The 24,674-nt window shown below is 43.1% G+C and overlaps 1 protein-coding gene across 2 annotated transcripts in view; it reads right to left on the reverse strand.

Moving 5' to 3' along the window:
- Positions 1-24,674, reverse strand: part of glra1 (glycine receptor, alpha 1) — a 34,377-nt gene that overhangs the window by 3,584 nt on the left and 6,119 nt on the right. The window contains exons 2-9 of one of the 2 annotated variants that reach the window (XM_049752070.2): positions 23,919-24,043; positions 17,961-17,999; positions 11,947-12,014; positions 10,762-10,985; positions 8,610-8,692; positions 7,955-8,092; positions 2,446-2,660; positions 563-709 (exon numbers count right to left, since the gene is read on the reverse strand). In XM_049752070.2, the coding sequence (XP_049608027.1) occupies positions 563-709; positions 2,446-2,660; positions 7,955-8,092; positions 8,610-8,692; positions 10,762-10,985; positions 11,947-12,014; positions 17,961-17,999; positions 23,919-24,043 (1,039 nt within the window). The remainder of the gene's footprint in view (positions 1-562; positions 710-2,445; positions 2,661-7,954; positions 8,093-8,609; positions 8,693-10,761; positions 10,986-11,946; positions 12,015-17,960; positions 18,000-23,918; positions 24,044-24,674) is intronic. The other variant, XM_049752078.2, reaches the window with a different exon arrangement.

Below are 24,674 nucleotides of genomic sequence, written 5' to 3' on the forward strand. Positions count from 1 at the left end.
AACTACGTCTTTTTGGCTCGCTCCATCCTTTTTTTCTTTCGTTCCTGGAAGTTAAGCGTCATCCTCACAACCAATTAAAGAGCTGGCCTGCTTTGCGGCGGGCGCGCTCATCAATCAAACCTTCTATCGAGTCACGCGTTGCCGAGTGGCGTCTCTCACGTTTTCGTGCTCGCCCCCACCGAGATTCGCTGAGATCGATAGTGACGCAAGCTAACCAGCCGCTGCCACTGCTATTGCCAGGGTAATTGGCTCCGCCCCTTAATTGCAGCTGACAACGTCACGATGTCTCCTTATTGATTGGTGCCCAATCATCTTCGCTCGAAATGCTAATCAGCACAGAGTATGCCAAAATGACAACTAATACCATCACATTTGACTTTCAGCTGGAAAAAAACGTACGTTCCTCTCAATCTCAGTTTTTGATTGCTTTTCTCTAACATGCTGTTAGCGCCATTAACATTGGTCTAATTTGAGACCTTTCCTACTGACAAGTAGATTTTTATTTTTTTTTGTCAAGGTTTTTTTTTTTTTTTTGGGTCAATTGACAAAATGAGGAAGTGACCTTCATGTGCCGTCGCCGCCGGCGGAAGCGAAGGAGTTCTTTGTGCTGGCGAGCGATGAAGTTGACGGCAGCGTACTCCAGCAGCGCCGAAAAGACGAAGAGCAGACACACGGCCATCCAGATGTCGATGGCCTTCACGTACGACACCTGGCGGCAAAGACGGCCAACGACAGCAAAGGAAAACATAAGTGGAAACATTTGAAACTTGACGTTCATTTTCAGAGCATCATTTTTGGGTTCAAAGTAAAATGATCAACTGCCTGTGTGTACTCTTAAGAGACTTTTTTTGTGGGTCAACTGATGATAGACATGTCTACAAAATCTCTCACCGACCGAAAGAAATTTCAGGGACCACATTTTCAAAACATTTGGCAAACTCTAGATTTTGTGCATTCAAAATGTTGATTCATTATGACTACAAATAACAACAAAGAAGAATAAAATGATACACTTATATTTCTACTGAATATTACAGATAAGCGTGGTCATGTTTGTGTTCACAGTAAGCTAACTGTGCTAACAGTGCTAACATCTTTGCCTGTGCACTTCCTTTGCTAATCTCACCTTCATCATGACGTGCAGCGACTGGATGTGCAAAAGTGTGTGTCTGTGTGAGAGCTACACTCAGGTGTGTGTTTGTGTGTATGTGCATTTGTGTGTGTGCGCATAAGCTCAGCTGTGCTGTGTGATTATTATTGTGACAGCTGAACTGCAGCGGAATCACGGTTCACTTGTTCAATTTTTAGAGCGCATGAAGCACCTAATGTTGAAAAACCATGTGTGTGAGTGTATACGCACGCGTCTGTGAGTGAATGTGTGTTGGGGATTACAGCTTCCCTGGACATAATTATACAATCCTATACTGGGTCACGCAAGCTATGACTGTTTTCTTTCTTTAATCTGAAAATCCCTCACGGAAAAACATTTAGTTGCCTTTTTTTTTTTTCAAACTGCTTTTTTTCCTGATATGTGAAAACTGGCTGTGCATTCTCTAATCTATTATATATTAACATATATATATTATCATAGCTTTAATGACGATCACAAAATTGACTATATGGTTTACCAAAAGAATAAAATCACTCAAATCAGTAATAGTCTCTTAGCAAAAATATTGTATTTTAAGGAGGGAGAAAAACAGCAAAGAAACATACAGTAATAACAAAGACAGAATTTTACATTTTATTTTTTGTCACACTGCTTCTATTGTTTTCTTTGAGTCTGCCTGTCTTGGCCACCAGGGGGTAGTATATAACAGACAGCCCAACAGTCGTTCTTTGCGGAGGACGAAGAAGATATGATTGTGAGTAATTATATTGTTTGTCTCCATGTGTGTTGCACGGTTTGTGGTCAATCCGTTGCTTAACTCATGGAGTAAAAAAAAAAAAAAAAAAAATCCAATCTCGGACCACTTAAGAAGAAATTGAGCTTCAGTGTGAAGGTAGTTTCAGTCACTCACTGGCGAAAAAGCTATGGTATGTTTTTTTCCCCGACACACAAGTTGTCATGTAGTGTTAGTTGGAGAGTAAACATGAGCTGGGAGTGTCAATCAACACCTTGAAAGCTTTCTTGTGAACACTTGTACACTATCTGCCAAACTGCTGCTTGCTGTGAAGCGAGTTGAGTCACTGCCACCGGTGGCAGACGGCTGCAGAAAGCCGGCGTGATCATCGAGGACCCCTGCCCCGCAAAATATACTTTGTTCTCAAACCATGAGGCTCAAAGCCAACTTCTGGCACCAACCTGCGAAATGCATCTGTCTCAGACAAAGTGCAATATCGTAGATGTCTGACTTTGCTATACGTGAATATTTGATAGTTGGTTCATCAAAATGCGGATGCTGTATTGTGGTGAAGCAATGACCCACTCAATTTGAGGCTGACCTTGGGCAGGGAGGCTCTGGATCCCGAGCTCTGCGTGGTCATAGTGAGCACGGTAGTGATACCCAGGCCCACCCGGGCGGGGGCGGCGTCCATGTTGATCCAGAAGGACACCCAGGACAGGATGACGATGAGCAGGGACGGGATGTACATCTGGATCAGGTAGTAACCCATCTGACGCTCAAGGTGGAAGCGGGCTTCGATGCACGTGAACTTGCCTGAACAACGACAAAGCAGCGACATTAGGAAAAAGAACACAAAATCCAAAACTACTGACGGGACATCATCGGGTGCGTCAATTTTACTTCACTGCACCAAAAACGACCATTTATTCACATTGGTTTGGTTTATTTCCTTTTGGTGTCAGAGTCATCTACCAACACTGAACCTGAACACATAAACGGACATGGAGCAGATAAGGAAGAAGATGAAGAGTGGAAAAGACCAAGGTTGAAGGAGGCAAAAAAGTGAGCATTTGAGGAGACATCTGTGCTGACTGAAGCAGTTAACAGTGTAGAAAGCTGCCATGTTTGTCATCAACATCAAAATGCAAGAAGCAAACCGCAACAACAAACGGCGGCTGACGCCACGCTGGAAATTGTTCATGCCGCATAGAGAACAATTTTCGTTTTGGCTACCTGTCAATTCTTTTTGTAGTCGACTGAAATGTCCACAAAAATCCCAGTGAAGTGATTCGAGTGGTGACGTTAACAGGCTACCAAAAAGATGCTTGCGAATTCCATATTAAACACTTATCAAAATCACATGGGGATGGGTTAAATGCAGAAGACAAATTTCACCACACCCAGATGTGTGCGTGACGATGATCATTGGGACTTTACTTAGGTGATGATGAAAAATATTTTTTATCTGTGAGTTCCCCTTGAAGGAAAGGGCACAAAATGGCCACCTCCCAATTGCCAATCTTGGCTTGCGCGCCAACAAACACAACAACGTGCCACGTTAAGATGGCCAACCAGCCATTTAATCAGCACTATCAATATCCGCAACAACCTTCATATGCCTCAAATATCAACCAAAGAGCAAGAGGAGGAGGAAGAGGGAGCTGCGGCTGGATTTATGTGCGCGATACACTTGAGAGCTTTTAAGCTACGTCCATATTTTCCATCCCAGGACAAGACTGAAATGATTCATCCGTGCGTGTGTGTGTGTGTGTGTGTGTGTGTGTGTGTGTGTGTGTGTGTGTGTGTGTGTGTGAGCTTTAATCAATACAGTCCAGTGGAGTGGAGAACAATATAGTACGGCATGGTATCGAATATATATAGGCAAGAATAAAGTGTGAAACGTGATGAGCTTTTCCACGTTGGCCTGATTCTATTGGAATTAACCATAATATTCAAAGACCAACAAATCCAAACTAGTTTTCAAGATATTTACGAATATTTCTTTACCAGAAATCTTTTCTGTATTTTCCTCAGTTGTTTTTTATTCTTGCGTGCTTCTTGCTTTATGTGGCTGAAAGCATATTTTTAGTCTTCCATTTTAGTTTGTTTCTTGTCGAATGAGATCGCTGCCTGTTCTAATGTTGTCCGGTAAAGATAAAACTTGTGAATGTGTTGAAAGTAAAATGCTGTTCCGTAGCGCTTGCGTTCAAAGCAGTTGTCCACCAGTCTAACAGTGGTTAACGTAGACTGTCGTCCATTCGTGCTAAGCAGTGTTGAATAATGTGAAAATCTATATGTAAATATATTTTTTTCATGAGCGGTTTTTGATGCCAAGATATTGTAAGGAAGTTGCAGCCAAAGGTGCTGAAGACGAATTGCGAGATCCAGTGGGGCGTTCCCTGTTGTTGCGTTCCTTGTTGTGGTTGTTATTGCTTCTGCGGCGGCGGCGGTGTGCGGGGCAGGCGAGTTGTGCAATGCAGCAGGCGGTAAGTTAATTAGTATTTCAAGAGGCTTTTTGTCGCCCACTCTTTGTGTTGCCGGGCGGAATCTCTTTCCTTGCAGTCATACCGCAGCTAATAAATCCCTGCCCGTACACAAAGTAAAAAAAAAACCTGAAAGAAAACAAAAAAAAAAACAACGCACCTTCACTTGGGCTTTATTCCCTATTGGGAGCCAGCCAGCAAAACACACACACACACACACACACACACACACAAAAACACACACACGTACATATTGAGAGAGATGGATGGACCTGAGAAGTGAAGTAAAAGGCAATGCGCCTCCTCCCTGACACAAACGCGAGATGGAGCAGCAAGCCCCTCGACGACGAGCGCATGACAATCAAGGAGGAGTGAGGAAGAACACGGAAGAACAAAAGAGAAGGATGACTACAAAGCTTATATTGGTTCAGTGGAGGTATCAGTGACTGTGTTGGAGGTTTTCAACTTGGTTATAAAGGGACCACCTTTATAACCAAGAAGCAACTCGGGGCCTCGTGCTTTGGCGGAATATTGTTTTATTTTGCACCAAAGGAGGGTCGACCTATACAGGCTACCGTATTTGCCGGTGTATTGGTCGACCTTTTTCGATCCAAAATCGACCGAAAAAAATCGACCTCGACTTATACACCGAGTCATAAAATTTAACTTCGTATTCATCGCTTCAAATGTGATGGTAACCAAGGCCGTTTCTCATGCATCTCATTGTGCGTTGCACTTAGAAAATTTGAACCGTGCGGTGTGCGCGAGTGCGCGGCCCGCTGGAAGTCCAATGAGGCGCCGCGATCTCCTGCGCGGTGCTTATAAAGTGCCGATCCGCTCGGCTTGGAGCTATTTCCGACCTCCCGTTGGTGCCGGGCGGCGTGCGCGAGCTCGCCGGCCGCGATCTCCTGCGCGGTGCTTATAAAGTGCCGATCCGCTCGGCTTGGAGCTATTTCCGACCTCCCGTTGGTGCCGGGCGGCGTGCGCGAGCTCGCCGGCCGCGATCTCCTGCGCGGTGCTTATAAAGTGCCGATCCGCTCGGCTTGGAGCTATTTCCGACCTCCCGTTGGTGCCGGGCGGCGTGCGCGAGCTCGCCGGTCGCGATCTCCTGCGCGGTGCTTATAAAGTGCCGATCCGCTCGGCTTGGAGCTATTTCCGACCTCCCGTTGGTGCCGGGCGGCGTGCGCGAGCTCGCCGGCCGCGATCTCCTGCGCGGTGCTTATAAAGTGCCGATCCGCTCGGCTTGGAGCTATTTCCGACCTCCCGTTGGTGCCGGGCGGCGTGCGCGAGCTCGCCGGCCGCGATCTCCTGCGCGGTGCTTATAAAGTGCCGATCCGCTCGGCTTGGAGCTATTTCCGACCTCCCGTTGGTGCCGGGCGGCGTGCGCGAGCTCGCCGGCCGCGATCTCCTGCGCGGTGCTTATAAAGTGCCGATCCGCTCGGCTTGGAGCTATTTCCGACCTCCCGTTGGTGCCGGGCGGCGTGCGCGAGCTCGCCGGCCGCGATCTCCTCCGCGGTGCTTATAAAGTGCCGATCCGCTCGGCTTGGAGCTATTTCCGACCTCCCGTTGGTGCCGGGCGGCGTGCGCGAGCTCGCCGGCCGCGATCTCCTCCGCGGTGCTTATAAAGTGCCGATCCGCTCGGCTTGGAGCTATTTCCGACCTCCCGTTGGTGCCGGGCGGCGTGCGCGAGCTCGCCGGCCGCGATCTCCTGCGCGGTGCTTATAAACAGCCGCATGCGCACGGCCTCCCGGAATTTGAACACATTTCGTCAATAAATTTCGCATATTGAATTTTGAAGTTTAATATAATGCAACAATTGAGCTCGACTTATACAAAGGATATATCATAAAATCGTAAATTTCCGTCGAATTTTAGGGGGTCGACTTATACACCGAGTCGACCTGTACACCGGCAAATACGGTATTTATTTGCATCTGTATGTCTATTTTGGGAATCTCAGCAACATTTGAGATCATTTGGATGGTAATATCATCCACAAAATTAGCTGGAAACTGAACCAAGTCTAAATAATAAATCAATTTTATTTTCAAATATATGAATTATTTTCCATTTCCAATTTCACGGACCACCTGCAACACCATCACAAATCACTAGAGGGCCGCGGACCATGGGTTGACAATCCCTGCACTAGTGGTTGTGTAGTCCAGTCAAAGCAGTAGGGACTTTGTTGTAGGCAGTTTGTTGTGCAATAGTGGTAGTAGTAGTGACTGTTGAGTTTGCTGTCTTGTAGTGGTAGAAGGGATTGCGCTAAGTAGATTGTTGTCTAGTAGTGGCCCCGTTATTTGTTATGACCGTCACCTCCGGTGTCCCCCAGGGATCTGTACTCGGTCCTACACTCTTCACTCTCTACATGCTCCCCCTCGGCAATATAATCAGGAAGTTCGGCATCTCATATCATTGTTATGCGGACGACACCCAGCTATATCTCAAACTCGACCCCCGGCCCTCCACAACCCAGCCTCCTCCATCTCCCTCATCCATCCTCTCCCTCTGTCTGGAGGAGATAAAGGCGTGGATGAATCTCAGCTTCCTGCAAGTCAACAGTGACAAAACCCAAGCCATGTTAATTGGCACTCCCCATCAGATCCATACCTGCCCAATAACAAGCATCTCATTCGCCGGTCACACTATTCCCCTCTCAGCCACTGTCACCAACCTGGGTCTGAAACTGGACCTTCAACTTAACCTAGAGTCACACATGAAACACATCTGCAAAACCTCCTTCTTCCACCTCAGGAATATCTCCAAACTCCGCCCCACACTTACCCTGACGGATGCTGAGAAACTTGTCCACGCCTTTGTCTCCTCCAGGCTAGACTATTGTAACGCACTCCTCATCGGGATCCCTAGCAAGAGCCTCCAGAGGCTTCAGTACATCCAAACCAGCGCTGCTAGGATCCTGATGAGGGTGCGGAAAAGCAACCACATCACACCCATCCTCCGTTCTCTGCACTGGCTCCCCATCAAATTCCGAACTGATTATAAGATCGCCTTCCTCACTCACCAGTGTATCCTCGGACATGCTCCTCCATACCTCAAAGAACTCCTTGCCTCAAAACCTGCCACCCGAAGCCTCCGCTCATCCAATTCACACCTTCTCCACGTCCCAAAAACCAAGTTGCGCACCATGGGCGACCGGGCTTTCTGCAATGCAGCCCCCACACTGTGGAACGCCCTCCCTGACCACCTAAGAGCACCCCAATCCACTGACTCTTTCAAAACCGGACTTAAAACTCACCTCTTTACTCTAGCATTTCCGTAATTCCTGTTTTCATATCCTGGTTGTCGTCCAGTTGTTTTATACTTGTCCTTGCTTTGTTTTCTTGTTTTTACTTGCCCATGTAGCACTTTGAGATTCCTCCGAATGTAAAGTGCGTTATAAATACAATTTATTATTTTTATTACGATGGTAGTGACTGTGGAGAAGGGAGAATGTTGACCAGTAGAGGCAGTAGTGACTGCATTGAAAGGTAAATTGCTTTCCATCAATGGCAAAAATGAATGAAAATGGTAGATTGTTGCCAAGTAATGGCCGAGGTAGATTTTTACCCACTGGAGTGTTTTGTAGTGGTGGAGTTGCTGAATTGTGTTTTGCTGACTCACCAGTGTTGTAGTGTTTGGTGCAGTATCTGAGGTCTTTTTCCTCCTTGAGGATAAACTGAGGCAGGGTCAGGCCGTCCGCCACCTGCACGGCGCCTTTCTCGTCCCACTCGAAGATCAGGTCGTTCATCGTATAGCCAACTGAAATGAAACGCACATTAGCTTAGCATCATTTGTGAGGATTGATCACATTCGGTGACTCGTAGCTTCTTTGCGTAGCGTCGATAGCATCACTTGTCTATGTTTGCGTGTTAAGTTTGATAACCTCTGCTCTTTTCTCTTTGTTACTGAAATGCGAAGATGCAAAGGTAACGGGAAGGAAGCGGGACAAAGGATGAGGTCGCTATGGTTACTGAGTGACATCACAACGTCTCTGCGATGTTGGCGTCGGGCCGAGAGCGCGTCCGCTGGCCTGCTGCGCCGCTCCTGCTTCCAAGTCACCTCACGTCTGCGCACACTCATTTACTGTATACCACGTGCGTCACTCTGTCCACCCGTGTACACGTTAAATATGCGCGTGTGTGTGTGTATAAATAATTTCCACTACTGTGTGTGCGCGTGCGCATGTACATTTTAATTGTGTAGGTGGGAACTGTGTGTTTATTCAACAAATATGCACAAACTATGTGTGTGTGTGTGTGTGTGTGTGTGTACTCACAGCTTTCCAGCTGCATGATGCACGTTTGCACATCCATCGGAAAGTTTTTCAGATCCATTGGACAGGCCAGCACCAGTGTTATTCTGCGACACAGACACAAACAGTTGCCACTGAGAAGATTCGGTTGAACTCAATCAGCTGAGTAAGTGGTAGCTGCTCAAATAAGGGACAATAATAAGTTGTGTAAATAAGGGACAGCTCAGCGCGCTCGTGGTTAGCATGTCCGCCTCCCCCTTGAGAAGCTCCAAGTTCCAACGTGAGTGAAAGGGCGGAGTGGTGATGCTGCGCTTCAGCTGCGCCTGTAATGCGGTTTTTCCATGGCAAGAGGCAATAAAATCAGGCTCATGAAAAGTGAGCGTCGTAAAACGCCCTTGCTGCTCAAAGCTCGACAACTGAAGCAGCACGAGGACAACATTTTGGATGTCTTAGTAGATGATTCACATCATCCGCTAACAAAACAATACTGAAGGCATTTAAAAAAAAAAAAAAAGGAAGAGATTTTTTTTTTTCTCCCCAAACCATCAAAATCTTAACGCCATTGCAATATTACGGCCAAACATACGACTAAATGCCATGCGATCAAAGAATTCTTTTTTTTTCTAGAAAAACAAGTTTTGATTTTTTTTTAAATTGCAATTTGAGCCATAAAACCTTCACAAAAAGTAACTTTTGGAATGGCAACAGTCAGCATGCACATTCAAAATGATAACATTGTAGGGACCGGCTCTTGGACCCTCCCTCAGTTTACGAAGGCAAAGAAGAAGCCAAGCGCGGTTTAATCCCACTTGTAAACGGAGCTCGATTATGCCGCTTGTCATTTGAAGGACTCTCGTACTGTAGCTCCTTCTTCTCCTCCTGCCGGTGGACACCATGATGGACGCCGCACGCCAGCGGAATACTAAAAAGCTCTGTAGATTACCAGCGAGGCGAGGAGAGGCAAGGCGATAAAATGGAGCGAGAGAAGGAGGAGGAGGTGGGACGGAGGCGGCTATAACTCCAGCAGCCTTGAATTGGACGTCGGCGAGAAGCCATGAAAAGAAAAGCGGCTAGTCACGCTCTGACGCATTAATACATGTTCTGCAGGAACGGCGTCAAGGTCTCGTCCACGCCGTAAACGGGAAGCCATCAAGTATGGCCTCAAAGTGCATCAAAGTGTCTGAAAAGTCTTCCCTCCGAGTTTATTAACATTCCCACACTTCCGGACAAAAGACAAAAAACACAATTTTCTAAATTAAAGTTGGCTAATTTTTAACAAGCCATTTTCTTTATCCATCCATCCAGCCGGAGGTGGAATCAAACCCACACCCTCCTACCTGTGAAGCGGACGTGCTAACCAGTGCACCACCGAGCCACCCCATACTGTTTAGTCTTCAAAATTAAATTTGGTAGCTACCACGCACACACAAAGTTTGGATGTCACTTTAAATACCAAAATTATACCTTGAAGCCTAACTCGCCTTCTTTTCAGGCATGACCTTTTCAGCGTGTTTTTTTTTCTTCCCTGAGTTCACTCACAATAGATGAACAGACCAAATTGTTGCACAGTACTAAGTTTGAGGCCTTAATTTTTTATCTTTGAAGGACCCTCTGAAAATCCCCACTTCAAACCAAAATGGTACACTTCAAGTGCTTTTTCCGACATGGCTTTTTTTGTGGGTCTACTTATGATCGATAATTCTACCCAAATTTATATTGCTAAATCAAACTGGCATTGAGGGCAAAATTCCTTAATTTGTGTTAATAGCCAGAAATTAGAATAACCCGGCTACTTCAGATGAAAATGGCAGACTTCCTTTGTCTGTTCAGGCATGGCGTTTTTGTGAGTCTACTTGTGTTGTCAGCCAAAGTTTATGTTTCTATTTAAAACTGAATTTCTTGACGTATTTCCAGTATCAAAGATGATTGGAAATGACCAAGTTATACCACTGAATCCAAAATGGCAGCTTTTTCGGTACGGCTTTTTGAGATTTTTTTTTTTTTTTTTTTTTTTTTTGTGGCTCAACTCATGATTAACCAGCCTACCGTATTTCACGTTGAAACGTTAAATTGATTTTGGGAGCTGAATTTCTGAAACGCTTCCATCAAGTACAATTGCTTCAACTTTTGAGATTTACACACGAAATAAAGCTAACAAATGTAACCCATAGATCACCGTATGCTGTAGAGCACATTTCCGTTCTTGGAGATGCGCAGCAGCTTGTTATCGGTGGTGACCTCGTGGAAGTTGGCCCCTTTCTCATTGGCAAAAAACAAATCGGGCTTCCAAATGGAATCCAACATGGACGGGTCCAAGTCCAGAGAGTCGTCCGGGTACTCGCTGTAGGCCAGACGGGGGTCGTTCCACTGCTGCCTCAAGAAGATGTTCACTCTGTAGTCCTGTCGACACACAACACACATGAGCCGCTTCTCGCAAATCGTAAAACAAACCATCCGGCTGTATAAATGCGCTAATAAGAATTCAAGCGGCGCTCTTAGCAGTGTTGCGTTCAAATCCGAGAAGAAGAGAAAGCGTGAGCACACACACACACAAACAAACATACACACTTGCTGTCACGGGATCTCCTAAATGGATTTACCGGCGGGACAAAAGATCCTAAATCCGATTATTTACGTACTTTGTTGTTTTTCTTTCTAATCTGGCACGGCTTAGCGACCAGTCACTGTTCACTTGCCTCGCTCTTTCCTACGCTCGAGCACGCACAGCGCTACGCTAGAGATGCTCATTCATTAAGTTCTAAAAAGACTATTTCAGCAGCACATACATTAATTTATATTTACAACTGACGTTTATTTGAATAATTGATTAATTTGTGGGTTCATTCATGTGGGGGAAAAAAAGAATAAAAAACAGTCACCACAACATAAGTGACTGTGAGAACAGCAAACGACTCACTTTTTACCTACCCTCTCATGTCGTTAAAACCTTTCAACCTTTCTATTTCATTTTCGACAAGTGAGGGTGTTTTTTTTGGTTTTTTTTTTTACAAATGAGTGACCAGCCGAAAGTATGGAAAATGGCTTTGGGTGCCCCCGTGAATGGTTGAACAAACATGCCAAACAAGGGCTCTCCTGAAAAATAATGATTTTGGAGCTATGAGAATTTGCTCCATAAAATTGCATTGTGTGAAAATGTTACTTAAACCGTATCCCTGCTGTATATAAGGAAAAAGACATCTTACTAAAACAAGTGACACATTTATTTGTACAGTTTAATGAAAAAAAATTGTTCAATGGATTGATTCACCAAATGGGCTAGAGGTGCCTATTTTGTATATAAAAAAATGATTAATACTTGTTTTTTGTTTTGTTTGGTGCTCAAACAGAGCGACTTACTTACCATGGTGGTCTCGGCGATGGAGCCAAAGCTGTTGATGAAGATGTTGCAGGTGACGTTGACGGGAGGACCTGTGGAGGAGGATGAGGAGAGCACGACATACATCAAACCACAGAAACAGTTCATATTTTACATTCAAGGACATCAACAAATTTATTTCAATTTAATAAATATGTTGGAAAACCAATTTTGTCCCGCGCCGGTTCAAATCTGAATCATTCGATGGCTCAACTGAGACACAGAAAGACGAGCTGTTCCTCTTCTTAACAAACGGACTTTTCCGAGCACACAAGCGACAAACGCTTCCAATCAAAACATTGAGGGAGCAACTCACGGGTGCAGCCATATTTTGGTCAGAATGACCGCTTCTCTGTTGTGGCTTCACCAGTTTGTTCATTTGACCATATGGTTTTCCTACTACCATAAGATGAGGCCCGAGCCATGCTCAAAATGGCTGCTTCAAACCAAATGGCTTACTTCCACTCCAATTATAATCTTTGAAAACTTTTCATGCGCCCAGTTTTGATCGTCAAGTCATTTTAATATTTCATTTTTACCGAAAAAACGGTTACATCCCAAGTCGAAACATGAGCTTTATGTCCACTATACACACACACATAGAAGCGTGCACACACACACGCGCACACACACAAAACGAGGTCAATGAAAGTGTTTTATCGCCCTTGCGGCACCACTGTCAGTCGCCATCTTGCTGAAATATTAACACAGATGAAAAATCCATGTCATGTGACCTGTGAGGACACCAGCGTCCATAAATTTGTTTCAAAGTCAAACTTCCTCCAACAGAAACATCTCTGTGCTTTGCATGTGTGTATGTGTGACAGGCAATGATTGTTGGTGCTGTTTTACATTTCAAGTCCAAATATGAACAAGTCCACTTACAATGTAATTATTGCGCACGTGTGTGTGTGTGTGTATTATGCGCCTGTACAAACATGGCAGCAAACCAACGGCGGGGTCTTGCGCCGCCATGTTGACTTCAACCTCTAAACAACACCGCACTTGTTTGTTGGACTTTTATTATTTATGGGATTTATTTGCCTTCAGGTCACAGCGGACTTTTGGCAAACACCAACACAAGCACATGCACACAAACACCAACGCACCCACACTCACACACTGGGTCGGGCGCTTTAATATCCTGCTGCAAGTCGGTGTCTAATTCCACAGGCGGGCCGAAGGAAGGAGTCTGGATTACTTTGATGGCCAATTACTCTCCCTGTCAGCGTGTGCGCATCCCTGCAGGCACTTTCCCTGTGAGTGCGTGTGTGTGAGGGAGAGAGAGCAGGACAATGGTGGTCCATTTAAAGGGGAAGGATGGTAGAAGAGAGACAAAAGTGTGGCAAGCTGTGATTGGGCCGTGGATGGCGTGACTCAAGGTCGGCGAGCTGGCGGAAAAAAGTGCCTTTGTCATTACGGTTGGGGACGTAAACACAACAAAGAACAAAAAGTAGATGGCCAGCACATATGGAAATGAAAGGACAAGATAGCGCGGTTATGAAACTCAGACAGAACCTATAAAGCTTTTCAGAATCCAGAACGTACCACTATAACCCTGATAAAACCCAACAGAACAAACAATTCACCTCAAGACTCCACATAGGCCTGTTTAACCCAGGTACAACATGCAGAACCCAAAACCTAGAGATCCAAAAGCTCTTTACAATCCTCATACAACCTCCGGTTCTACATAAACCAGATTGAACCTTGGTAGATTCCACTGCAGATAGTGCTAGCTAAATAGAAGAATCCAGATAGTACAACTCATTAAAACCAGAGAAAAATAAACATAACCAAAATAGATCTGAAGAACTAGGTGATACCAATTGAAAATGTTGATCGCTAAAACACAAATAGTACCTGTATGACCTGGATAGAACGTACAGAATTTTTACATTCCAGATGGAACGTGTAGTTTTATGAAAGCCAGATGGAAGCCACGGAAAACACATGGAACCAACATAACCTAGTTGGACAGAACCTTAGGACAACTTGATTGACTAAACAAACAAATTGAGTCATGGGAACAATTTAACTCATAAGCCAAGCTACGGCTGAATTTCATTTTAGCCACCAACGTACAACAAATTAAGGGCAAAGATGCAGCGCCTGCGGATGTTTCAGAGGACGTGAACAAACAAACAAAAGAAACAAACAAACACAAAAACTTTAAGTTGAGCTTGTTAAAGCAAGAAACCAAGGTCTGAATTTGGGACTTAATGAGGATTCTGCTGCTTCATTAAATATTCATAGTACTGGTGTGCTGGAGAGTTTACCTTTATTAAGCTAATACCCGTATTTACTGCACAAGCCAACAGCTCTCAGGCTGAGAGAAAATAAAAGGCATCATCGAAACTTGAAAGCCTGCCTCATTTTCAGTCCTGCTTCTAGAAACTTCTTCATCAAGTTGCTGAATCCTCACAAGGACGCAGTAAAAGACGCTCTTTGTCGCCGCTAATCAATTAAAAAATGTCAAAACATTCTTTTTCTTCCTGGGAGACTTAATGAAGTCACATTTGTGACGCTGACATGCGAAGAACGCAATCGCCGTGCGGCGCATTTTATTGTTGCGGTTGATTCGACGTGACAGCAAACACTTCAAGCTGCTTTATTCCTTCACACTTTGTCACACTGCATAGATGCTAATGTTGTGATACACTCCGTCGATCGAGAGTAGTAAAAACGCAGACTGAAAAAAAGGTCAGTTTCGAGCGCTTTGTAATTTCATGCTACTTATATCATGTAACAATGGTAAGCGGTACTAACCCTTGTGGAACTCCACAAAATATTATGTAGAATCTTAGTCATGTGATGCCGTCATTCTCTAAGTTACTGTAGTGTGAGCATGGCACTGATCCTTGTGGTACTCCAAAGACCAGGAAGTTTATCCCGTCTTATCTTGAGTTTTTCTCAATCCAAAAGTATGATGATCAAAAAAGAAGATTTTTGGGACACTAGTTGGTCAACCGAGTGCGTTATCAGAACCTGGTCTCAACCCCAGAGACTTTTCCAGTAGCTTAGCCACCCTCAATAGCGGCAGACAGAACATTTCTAGAATTATTATTTTGACAAGCGTGTCTGATGACTTTGACGAGAGCGTCGAGTTCCATGTGCCCAAAAACATAAACCACAAGTATTCACAGTCGGAATGTTTGCGAAATGAAACGACAGTGCGACAATGTCAAGTGTCCTGCTGGGGTCGGTCCTCAAGATGACAAAACCAAACGGTCAAATATTTGAGTTCAACGCAACACGTATTCTGACAATATTGCCCCTTCAATCAGGCCCAGTTTCAATTTCGAGCTTCGGCAAGCGTCGTTAGCCATGCAGTCAGTGCACACAAAAGAAAAGTGGTTTTGGGCATACGTCTCTTTTTTTTGTTGTTGTTTGGATAAGACTTGGCTCTCTTTCTTTATTGACAGTTAACAGAAGCACATTTGTTTGAGTCCACGTTCACACAATATGATGGTCGATTTGGATTTTTTTTGTTAAATCTAGTTGTTGACATTACAAACAAACAAATACAACCGTAACAAAATGCATCCGGCGAGTAATACGCTCTCAAAACACGACATCATGTGACACAGAGTATTTAGGGATGAAAACAAAATCGAAGCCAAGCCTTTTTTTTTTTTGAATGAAATCATTCAACTTCAGTTTCTTATGGCCTTCCATCTTCTGTCCGCTTTTGGCGTCTGTTTATCCAAACGATTGTGACATTTGCTGCCTTTTGATGAAGTAGTAGAGGTCAGATACATGAAAAATAGTTTTTTCCATTTTTCTTTTAATGAGTGTCAGGGATGATTACGAGCGGCGTGCTTCTTCCCGACTTCCTGTTTGAAGACCAAGCTTGAGGCTTTCTTTTTTTTTCTCATTCTGCTGTCAATCAGATTCTGTCGCTTCACTTCCTTCACTGCCACTCCACCGCTCGTTTAACTTCATTAGTATGAGACGTGTGTGTTTGTGTGTGTTTATGCAGTTGTGAGTCAACACATTAAGCCGCAGATAAACAAAGCACAGAATGAGGAAAGATGGCCACGGCGGCCTTCTTAGTTTAATGAAGTGTCCACTTTACAAGGGCGAGTAGTTTTAAAATCGGAAATCTACCGGGAGTGTTTGGGAGCAAAAAAGTCACTTCCTGTCGCCGCACGACCACTTGGACCTTGTAGCGATCCCAACGTACGTTTTTGATGTGTTAAAATAGCGCCGCTATGGGAGGTGTGTGTCCCACAGCTGCTTGCGCTGCTTTTTAACATTTTTGTCATAGCGATTTGTTTTGGCAGCTTGCAATAGTTTCAAAGCGGGTCTGTGACACCCAAAGGAGAAAAGTGGAAGCGTTTTGCGGCATGTTGTCAGCCTGTGATGAACGCTTGTGTGCGTGTTTGAATGTGTCTGTTAAAATATTTGCACGAGTGTGTGTGTGTGTGTTTTTTAAGTAAGTGTGTCGATTACGTGCTGTTATCTTGGTTCTGCGTGGACAGATATTTTACATCTGATGAATGTGCGTGTTTGAATTCATTTGTGTGTGTGTGTGTGTATAACCTAATGAATTGCATTGACGCTTTGCTCAAAGCAGTTTTGTGCAGACAGACATTTTATCTCCCGTGTGCATGTGTGTGTGTGTGTGTGCAATTTAATGAAGTGTGTTGATGCTGTGCTGTTAGCTTGATGCCTTGAATCATCTTGACAGGAAAGAAGATGCATCACGGCAGCTGAGTGCGCACACACGCACTTTGCACACGCATCCAGGTTGAGTCACAGTCACGGTTTATATTGAAATGTCATATGAAGGAAGGTAAGGCAATGTGTGTTTTTGCCGAGGGCGCGCTGTTGTAAACATGTCATCTCCCTGAGAGCAGAGCAAAGCAGGAACGCCATTGATAATCCTGCTTATGTGACTTCAACGACTGGCGCCATTCCTCAATACTTGCGCGTCATTTGGCTTCCATTTTACATGTTTTATTTCACATATTTTCTAGCTGAGGTTTTGTTTGTTGACTGCGATCAGAAGCCCTTTTGTTGGTAAAAGGGCCAAATTCATTTCATGTTCTTCAGAGAAAAAAAAAAACAGCACTGTGGAAATCCAAAAGAAACCCAAGAACGCAGGTTTTTCATTTTGAATACATACAAGCCACTATTTCATCTATTTACATTTTTAAAAAGTTTGGAATATTCGGAGCCAAGCTATGGTTTTTATTTGAAATGCTTACTGGGGATGAGCTATGAATGTATATTTGGGGCTTTAACTATTTATGTACAATACTGTACAGACACACACTGGAGCTTTTTTTTTTAAGCCCATAGCAAAGGTCATCATGAAACCTTTGGGGTTTTTTTTACAGAATTTTCTTTTTTTGTTAGGGTCCAAACTATTTCCCCAAAAACCTTTTGTAATAGGACAAATCAGGGTACGACATTGGGCCATTTTGAGTGGTGGCCCGAAGATTTTACAACACAGTAACTTGAAATGATTTCATATTTACTATATTTATACTGTATGAATTGAGCATGTGAGTACTTCTATATCATTTATTACTTTGCATGTAATGTATTTTTGGGCAGGATAAAATACTCTATGTAAAATACACTACAATAAAATAGCCTATGAATACAAGCTGAAGTATTTAGATGCAGTAAGTTACGTGGTGGCTTGACACCGCGGCATACTGGTCATGGTGCCACCATTAAATTCAGAGTCAAGCAAAAACGTCAGGAATATTTACTGGAAAGTAGTCACAATGTGAAAGTGAATTTGATCTTTTTATGAATAACGCCCCAAAAAAATCACAGAAAAGAAAACGGCCGTAGTCCTTCTCGCATACATCGACATCAAAACTCAAGGAAGGAAACACACATGATTGCAATTGTTATGATAATTATTGAAGTGAAAATAATAATTGGAAGAAAAGGACATTGCATCACCGCCATGGTAGAGGAAGAATAATAATAATAATTAAAAAAAGACCTTTTTGGGGGAGAAAGAAAGAGGAAAGTACCTTTCTTGTGAGTAGCTTCATTTTTGGAGCCTTTGGGGTCTAATAAAAAAAAGATGACAATTAAACACAACACAAATTGTTTGTTGATTTTTTTTTTTTTTTTCTATTCGAGACTAACAAGAGCTGAGCAACTACTCGTTGTTTATCCTGCTTGAGGAAAACAACGCGACTATCGGGGGAGGGGGGCGCCATGGCACGCTGCCGAGAAGGAAGAAGGGACAGGGAAAGTTGGGGCGAGGAGGGGGAGTTTACGTTGGCAGCAAGGGTGGAGGGTGTGGCAAACATACTGTGAAGGCAGTAGCAGCAGGGCAGGGCAAGGGGGAGGATGCACAAGTGTAAAGGAAAAAAAAACTGCCAGTGCAGCGGCCATGGAGAAGATGACGAAGAGGAAGAGGGAGGAAGGTGCCGGAGGTCAAACAAGCAAAATGCACGTATCTTGTGAAATGCACTACTTACTTCATAGAGAGTGATGATGCAAGGGGGCGGGGCGGGCTCACAATGCATCAAGACTACATGTCAAAATGGCTTTCTTATTTTTTGGCGTCGCAGACAGCGAGTGAAGTCACACCGCCGTCTCAATGTTGCCATGACAACCAAAAACATAGTATACGCTTGTCCATCCATGCACGAATCCAGGGCCAACCAGCAAAATATAGCGTCACGTACTTCGTGTTTGTGCATTCACGGCAACAAAGTCAATTTGGCTACAATACACTTTTTTCACCAATTACCACAATAATGAGCAATATTAAAATAAAATTGCATAGTAGGCCAAAGTGTTCATTCACATTGTGACCTAAAGATAGTAAAAGTAATAAATTACCTTAATATGCTCAAATCTACAAAATACTTCCTAAAAGTGATCTAAATACGACTTAGTTTTTATTTTATTGAGCTTTTTTTTTTAATAGTTATCCAGTTTGATATTTAAATGATGTAACTTCTACACAGAGCACAAGAGCAGAAGGTTAGCAACTTCCATCGTGAGCTGAAATGACATTCGTCAGACAAAAACACTTTTCAGACTCGGCAGGGATGTCGAAAGCTCACAGTTTGGTCCAGGATAAACACAGCAACCGATGCAATATTCTCTTTTGTATTATTTCTGTGAGATACTGGATCCATTATTTTGAAGGAGCAATCCTAAGGCATGAATAAAGATTCTAAGCCTGAGCACTTTCTTGAAGAAAAGGCCAAAAATAAACGCAAGCACGCAATCACACAAGAATTGCTGTTTGCCACAAGTGAGGCTGTCACTCAACCTGTAAACTGGCTAACTGTTAGCCACTTAACAGCCAGCCAATTCTGCTCCCTCGTTGGCTCTTCCTTGTTTTTCTACAGACGTTTTCATATGATTTATTTGGGAAAACCACAACGATAATCAATGGGTTGTTGGATGTCTTCGACACATTTGCTTGAAGCCGTGTTGTCACGGTTCAAAGTAAGGCAGGATAAAAGATGGACTTGGGGTGAATTGTTCTCTGCATTTTGCACTCTGTCGACTTTTACCTCCGCGCACGGCCCGGCGCTCGTGTCACACTAAGCCCCGGCTTAAGTCGAGGCTTAAAATCGGGATTAAAAGTGAGCCAGAGGCAGATCTTGCCCCGGGCTGTCCCGGCATCACGCTAGCTGACATTCCACGTGTGCACACTTCTGCTACTGCTGCCGTTATCCCTACGCTAAGAAATGAGTGAGGGTGATTAGCATCTGGGTGTGGATAAGCACAGCTAGTGTTAGCATTAGCGCTGAGTCTGATAAAGATTGCATTTGCTACAGGTATGTCAGGATTCCATATGGGCACTAATGTATTAACGTCGCACTAGCTGCCGTGTGGATATGCATACTCATACTGAACCCTCTTGGATGCAAAAGGAATACATTCATTAATGGATTTTTTATTTGATTGAAAGTATATTGAATATAAAAAAATTCAACATTTAAAAAAAAGGGTTCCAACAAATGACCAGTTTTCTTTTTCATTAATTTCTAAAATAGATTTTTCATTGTGTTTTCTGATGGGTAAATGTTGCTTTCGTTATCGAGAGCGTTTACTGCGTCAGGTGTTTCACATAGATAAAAGTACCATTTTTAAAAGCATTTATAATCAAATGACATAATAAACAAAAAATAAACAAAAAAACCCCCAGATATTTAAAAGCAACGTAATGGGAATATAGGACTAAAAAAATAGGAATAAAAAATTGATTTTGAAAATTGAAACCAGCAGTGATTAGTTTTAATGTGAGAATCAATGATTGTATGGATTATTCCAATCAATAAATCAAATACAGTTTTATTTGCATTACGTAAACTGAAAAAAAATCCAACTATTATTAACCAAATATGTTTGTTTATTTGGTATTGTTTAGTCACAAAACTAAAGAATCATTTATCTACATCACACAAGAATGGTCACTAAATTCTAATATAAAAGTGTATGTTTGCAACGGTTTCATTTTAAATAAATACAAATGTTAAATCAGTCTGGTTTTATGAAGGAATCAAAGAATTCTTACTTTTAAGAGGCTGAAATTACAAGCTTTAGACAACCTTTAGTTTAAAAATATCTCGAAGCAATTAATCATAAAAATACAAGCCGGTTAATTTGATTATCGGTTTGTTGTCCATTAATTTTAACACCGCGAGTTCTTGTCATGTTTCACCATTCTTCCATTATCTCCCACTTCTTCATCATGCTCTTTCCAATCTTTCTGTTATCTTATCTTCATATTTTTTTTTTTGTCATTCTGAGTTCCTGTCTTTCCCATCCCCTGTGTTTCCATTTGCCTGTCTCCCTATTCCTTTCCTGTCTGCCTGTTCTTGCCGCCTTCCACCGTGTCCCAAACTGACATTTGGGAATTTCCACGTGACACCCAAAGCGTGAGCTAAGCTAAAAGCATCTAAACTTGTACTTGGTCAGCACGCCATTCGCACGCTACCTTACTCCCGCACCGTACAACACTTCCCCCAACCCCAAGCTCATTACTGCAACTCCATTCGTAGCATTAAGCAGCCATTAAGCAAGTGCTGATTGCAGCAAATCAACGTCAGTGCTGACAGATCATAAAGCACAGCCTACCTGGAGACATTCAAACACAACCGGTTTAGTTAGCATGTTAGCTGACTCTTTGATTTGATAACTCCTGGGTCCCACTGCTGCTTGCTGACACCTGGTGTTAGCCCATGAAGGTCATATAAAGCATTTTAACCATTGTATAGAGCATTTTTTAGCAGAAGTAGCTCATTTAGCATCATTTAACCTAACTGGGGGAAAAAAAATACAAAAAAATGAAAAGAAATACAAAAAAATAAATAGAAATACAAAACAAGAAACTAAATGTTAAAAAGGTTCAATGAATACTATTTGAAGAAACAGATTAAAACTAAGGAGTCAAACTCATTTCCAACACAGGGTTGCAGACTTTGGAACTTTCTAATAATAGGTTAGTTACCAGAGGACCTGAAGATACACAAGTGTTGATATGAAAAAGAACTGCGAGATATAAGGGGCCTAGACCATGAAGGGCGTTATAAATCAATCACAGTCTCACAACCTCAAAATCGATTCTGCCACATACAGTTTCTAAAACCGGCAAACTTTTCCAATTCAGGGAAACACTGAACTGGTTACAAACAACCTTCTCTGAAATTGTACTTGAAAGACGAAAAATACTCAACCTTGCAGTGTCTACATTATTTCTTTTCAGAAGGCGGGGCTGACAACAGCCGTATGAAATCAACACAGAAAGCGTGCCGTCTTAAAAAAACAATATTTGTGTTTGTATTTCTGTAGCGTCACTGTGTGTGTGTGTGTGTGTGTGTGTGTGTGTGCGTGTGTTTTTCTGTGTGCGCGGGCACCCATTGGCGGTTGTCTGCAACTTGCGTGTCATCGACATTTGAGCCGAGCTGCACTAGTTTTCCTTATTTAACCGTTAAACATACATGCACACACACACACACGCACGCACAAACACAAAAAGTGCATGATGAACTAGCAAGTGTGAGCCGTCACGCTCGGCTGCCGACACGAGACAGAGCGTGGGCATTCAGGTCATCTCGTCACAATTATCTTTTAAATGATCCTTGAGACAAATATCGACTCCTCCTCCTTGAACGCGTTGCTAACATCAAACGCTTTCATTCGTTACACTCATAATAGAGTCTGAGGCGCTAACGTGTAAATGCTAAAAGTGCCCTAGTTTGGTGGCGCAATGTGACTCGTTCACTGTGGGAATCAAACATATTTATCTAAAGCGACCACAAGCTAGCTAATCCTAAGAAAGTTAGAATCTGTACCAAATTAAGTTGTTACCCCCCCTTGTGGCTCAGAAAGTTAGCATTAAACTACTGGCTAAAACAGTGAATTGTTATTTCAGGAAAATAGCTTAACTGGGTCATGGATTGTGTGTTTCAGCCAAACAATCTTAGAAAACCCAACAAGTTTAGTAGTCAGCCAATTTTTGTCAGCTGATATTAACACGATTGTCATTACTGGCTGGAGTTATTTCAATAGTAATGAACAAATAATAAAATACATCCGTGACTGCCAAGTGAAAAAGTGGAGCTGCTTGTTGATTCTTCTTCGCAATTCGTACTTGTGTTGCTAAAGTGTCAAACCTGTGACATGTGTCTTAAAGGCGCGAGCGTCCATTCAGGGAAGGGGGATCGCTTTGTTTGTCATCATCACCAGAGTAAAAAAAACAAAAAAAACAAGCAATCAGGATAGCATGTGGCTACAAGCAATGTAGCCAGCTAGCATCAGAGGCGGGAAAAAAAACATCCTGCGAGCCAGGTGCAAAAGAGGGAAGGAGAAAGGCAGGGGGAAAGTGGGGGCGGGTGTCTAAAGATCAGACATTTTGTCTTTCATTTACCTTTGTTCCACACTGAAAGTTGAGAACAAGCACATGAGATGATTAAACAGATTGTTAGCATTAGCATTAGTCAGTCAGGGGTGTCACCGTTCGCTAATCGGGATTTCCCGACCATTGAGTCGAGATTACTAAAGGATTGCTGTGCTCCTTATGGACTCCCGCTAGCTTCTGTTAGCTCATGAACGACTCATATCTGATGTCATGATTCAAGGTGGAACGACATGATCTGGAACCTTCCCGTCAAGTAGAACAACATGATCTAGGAGCTGGATTAGGCGGAAGAAAACCATTTTGGATTAGGGTAGAAAGACATTGTCTTGGAGCCTAATTTAATGTGGAATGAAATAATCTGGGAAAGTCCTTTAAAGTGGGATAAAATCATACAGGATTTTGACTTGTGATGCAAAAACCAATCTCTGAGAACTTGCTAAGTGAAGTTGATTTGAGGTGGAAGAACAGTAACTGTGAATCTGTCTGAATCTGGTGGAGCCACATTATCTGGAAAGACACAAAAACTCATGTTATGTAGGCTCAACTTCAAAAGTGAGGACACAATAAGGGTGCTGTCCTAGCTAGCGGGAGTCCGGCAAACCTGTAGCATGTGTCCTTTGTGGCTCTTCTTTGTAGTGCAGCACCAAAGCTTCACATTTGTCAATTTAAAATGGCGATGACACCTCTGCAGACTTAAATGGTTCAGTCTCAATTTAAAGGCTGTGTTCGGAATCAACCATTCATTCCCAACTCACTTGATCAATTGTTTTCTATACAGTAGTAGATATAAAGTCTACCCCAAAAAAATCTGTAGTGATTAAGACAGGAATGATACATTTTTCGGGCATTTTAAGAATTTAATCTTGCTAACTATTTAGTTAACCCCAAAAAAAAAAAAAAACTTGCACTGAAACCCTGACTAGCAATCAGGGAGCGATTCCGAACACATCCAAAGTGACAAATACAAACCTTTTGTGGCGACTATTTTTGCTAAACTGTTCAAAGTGTGGTTTTAGACTTCCGACGCTTCCACCAAACGCAGTCACAACTGACATCGGCGTCACCAAAAGGCTTCTTCTGGGCGGACCGCTCCTACCTTTAAAGTTGGGTCTGATCCTGGCGTCGTAACCCGACACTTTGCCCATCAGCTTGTCTAGGAATTCGGATGGTGGCATCGGCGATGCGGCTTTCCGGGCGGCCGCTTCCTTGGATGCCGCCAGGCTGCCAGACACAAAAGACAATTCAAATTAATTAATAAATGAATGCTTGTGTGTGTGCTTGTGCACACTAGAGCTTGCAAATAACAATAATTAAAAGCTGTCTAATTGGCTCCAGGGACACAACAAGCATCAGCAATTAATTAACATAGGACTCGTTTACATTCAATGTCAAAGTTGTTGGAACAAGAATAAACGTTGACTTGATAACGCAGTTCAGTGTTTGTGCCATCACCCCACCTTTTTTTTGCAGTCGTATGGTCTGTATATTCTACTGGCAGCACCAAATTTCACATAGCGCACTTTCAGTGTAGTACCATGCAATGCCACAACAGGTCAGGTGGCAGCACCGAGCTCAACTGCAGTCAATTAAGAGCATGAATACACAAAAAAGTCAAATTCAAAACAATTCTTCCTGATCAACACTTAACACAAGATTTCCACAAAAAACGGGGACATTATTTTTAAAAATACTTGACATCCTCAAACATCCGGGCGCTAAAACGTGAGGATACAGGGTTGGACAGTAATTCGTTACAACTCTGTCTACGGGGAACTTTCTGGCTTGTCACTTGTGCTTGCCGCCAGCGTTCCAGAGATGGAGCAAAGCGCTGGATGATGTCACAGACGCCGGC

The sequence above is a fragment of the Syngnathus scovelli genome, chromosome 1, assembly GCF_024217435.2.
Source record: "Syngnathus scovelli strain Florida chromosome 1, RoL_Ssco_1.2, whole genome shotgun sequence".
In the NCBI taxonomy this organism is placed as follows: Eukaryota; Metazoa; Chordata; class Actinopteri; order Syngnathiformes; family Syngnathidae; genus Syngnathus; species Syngnathus scovelli.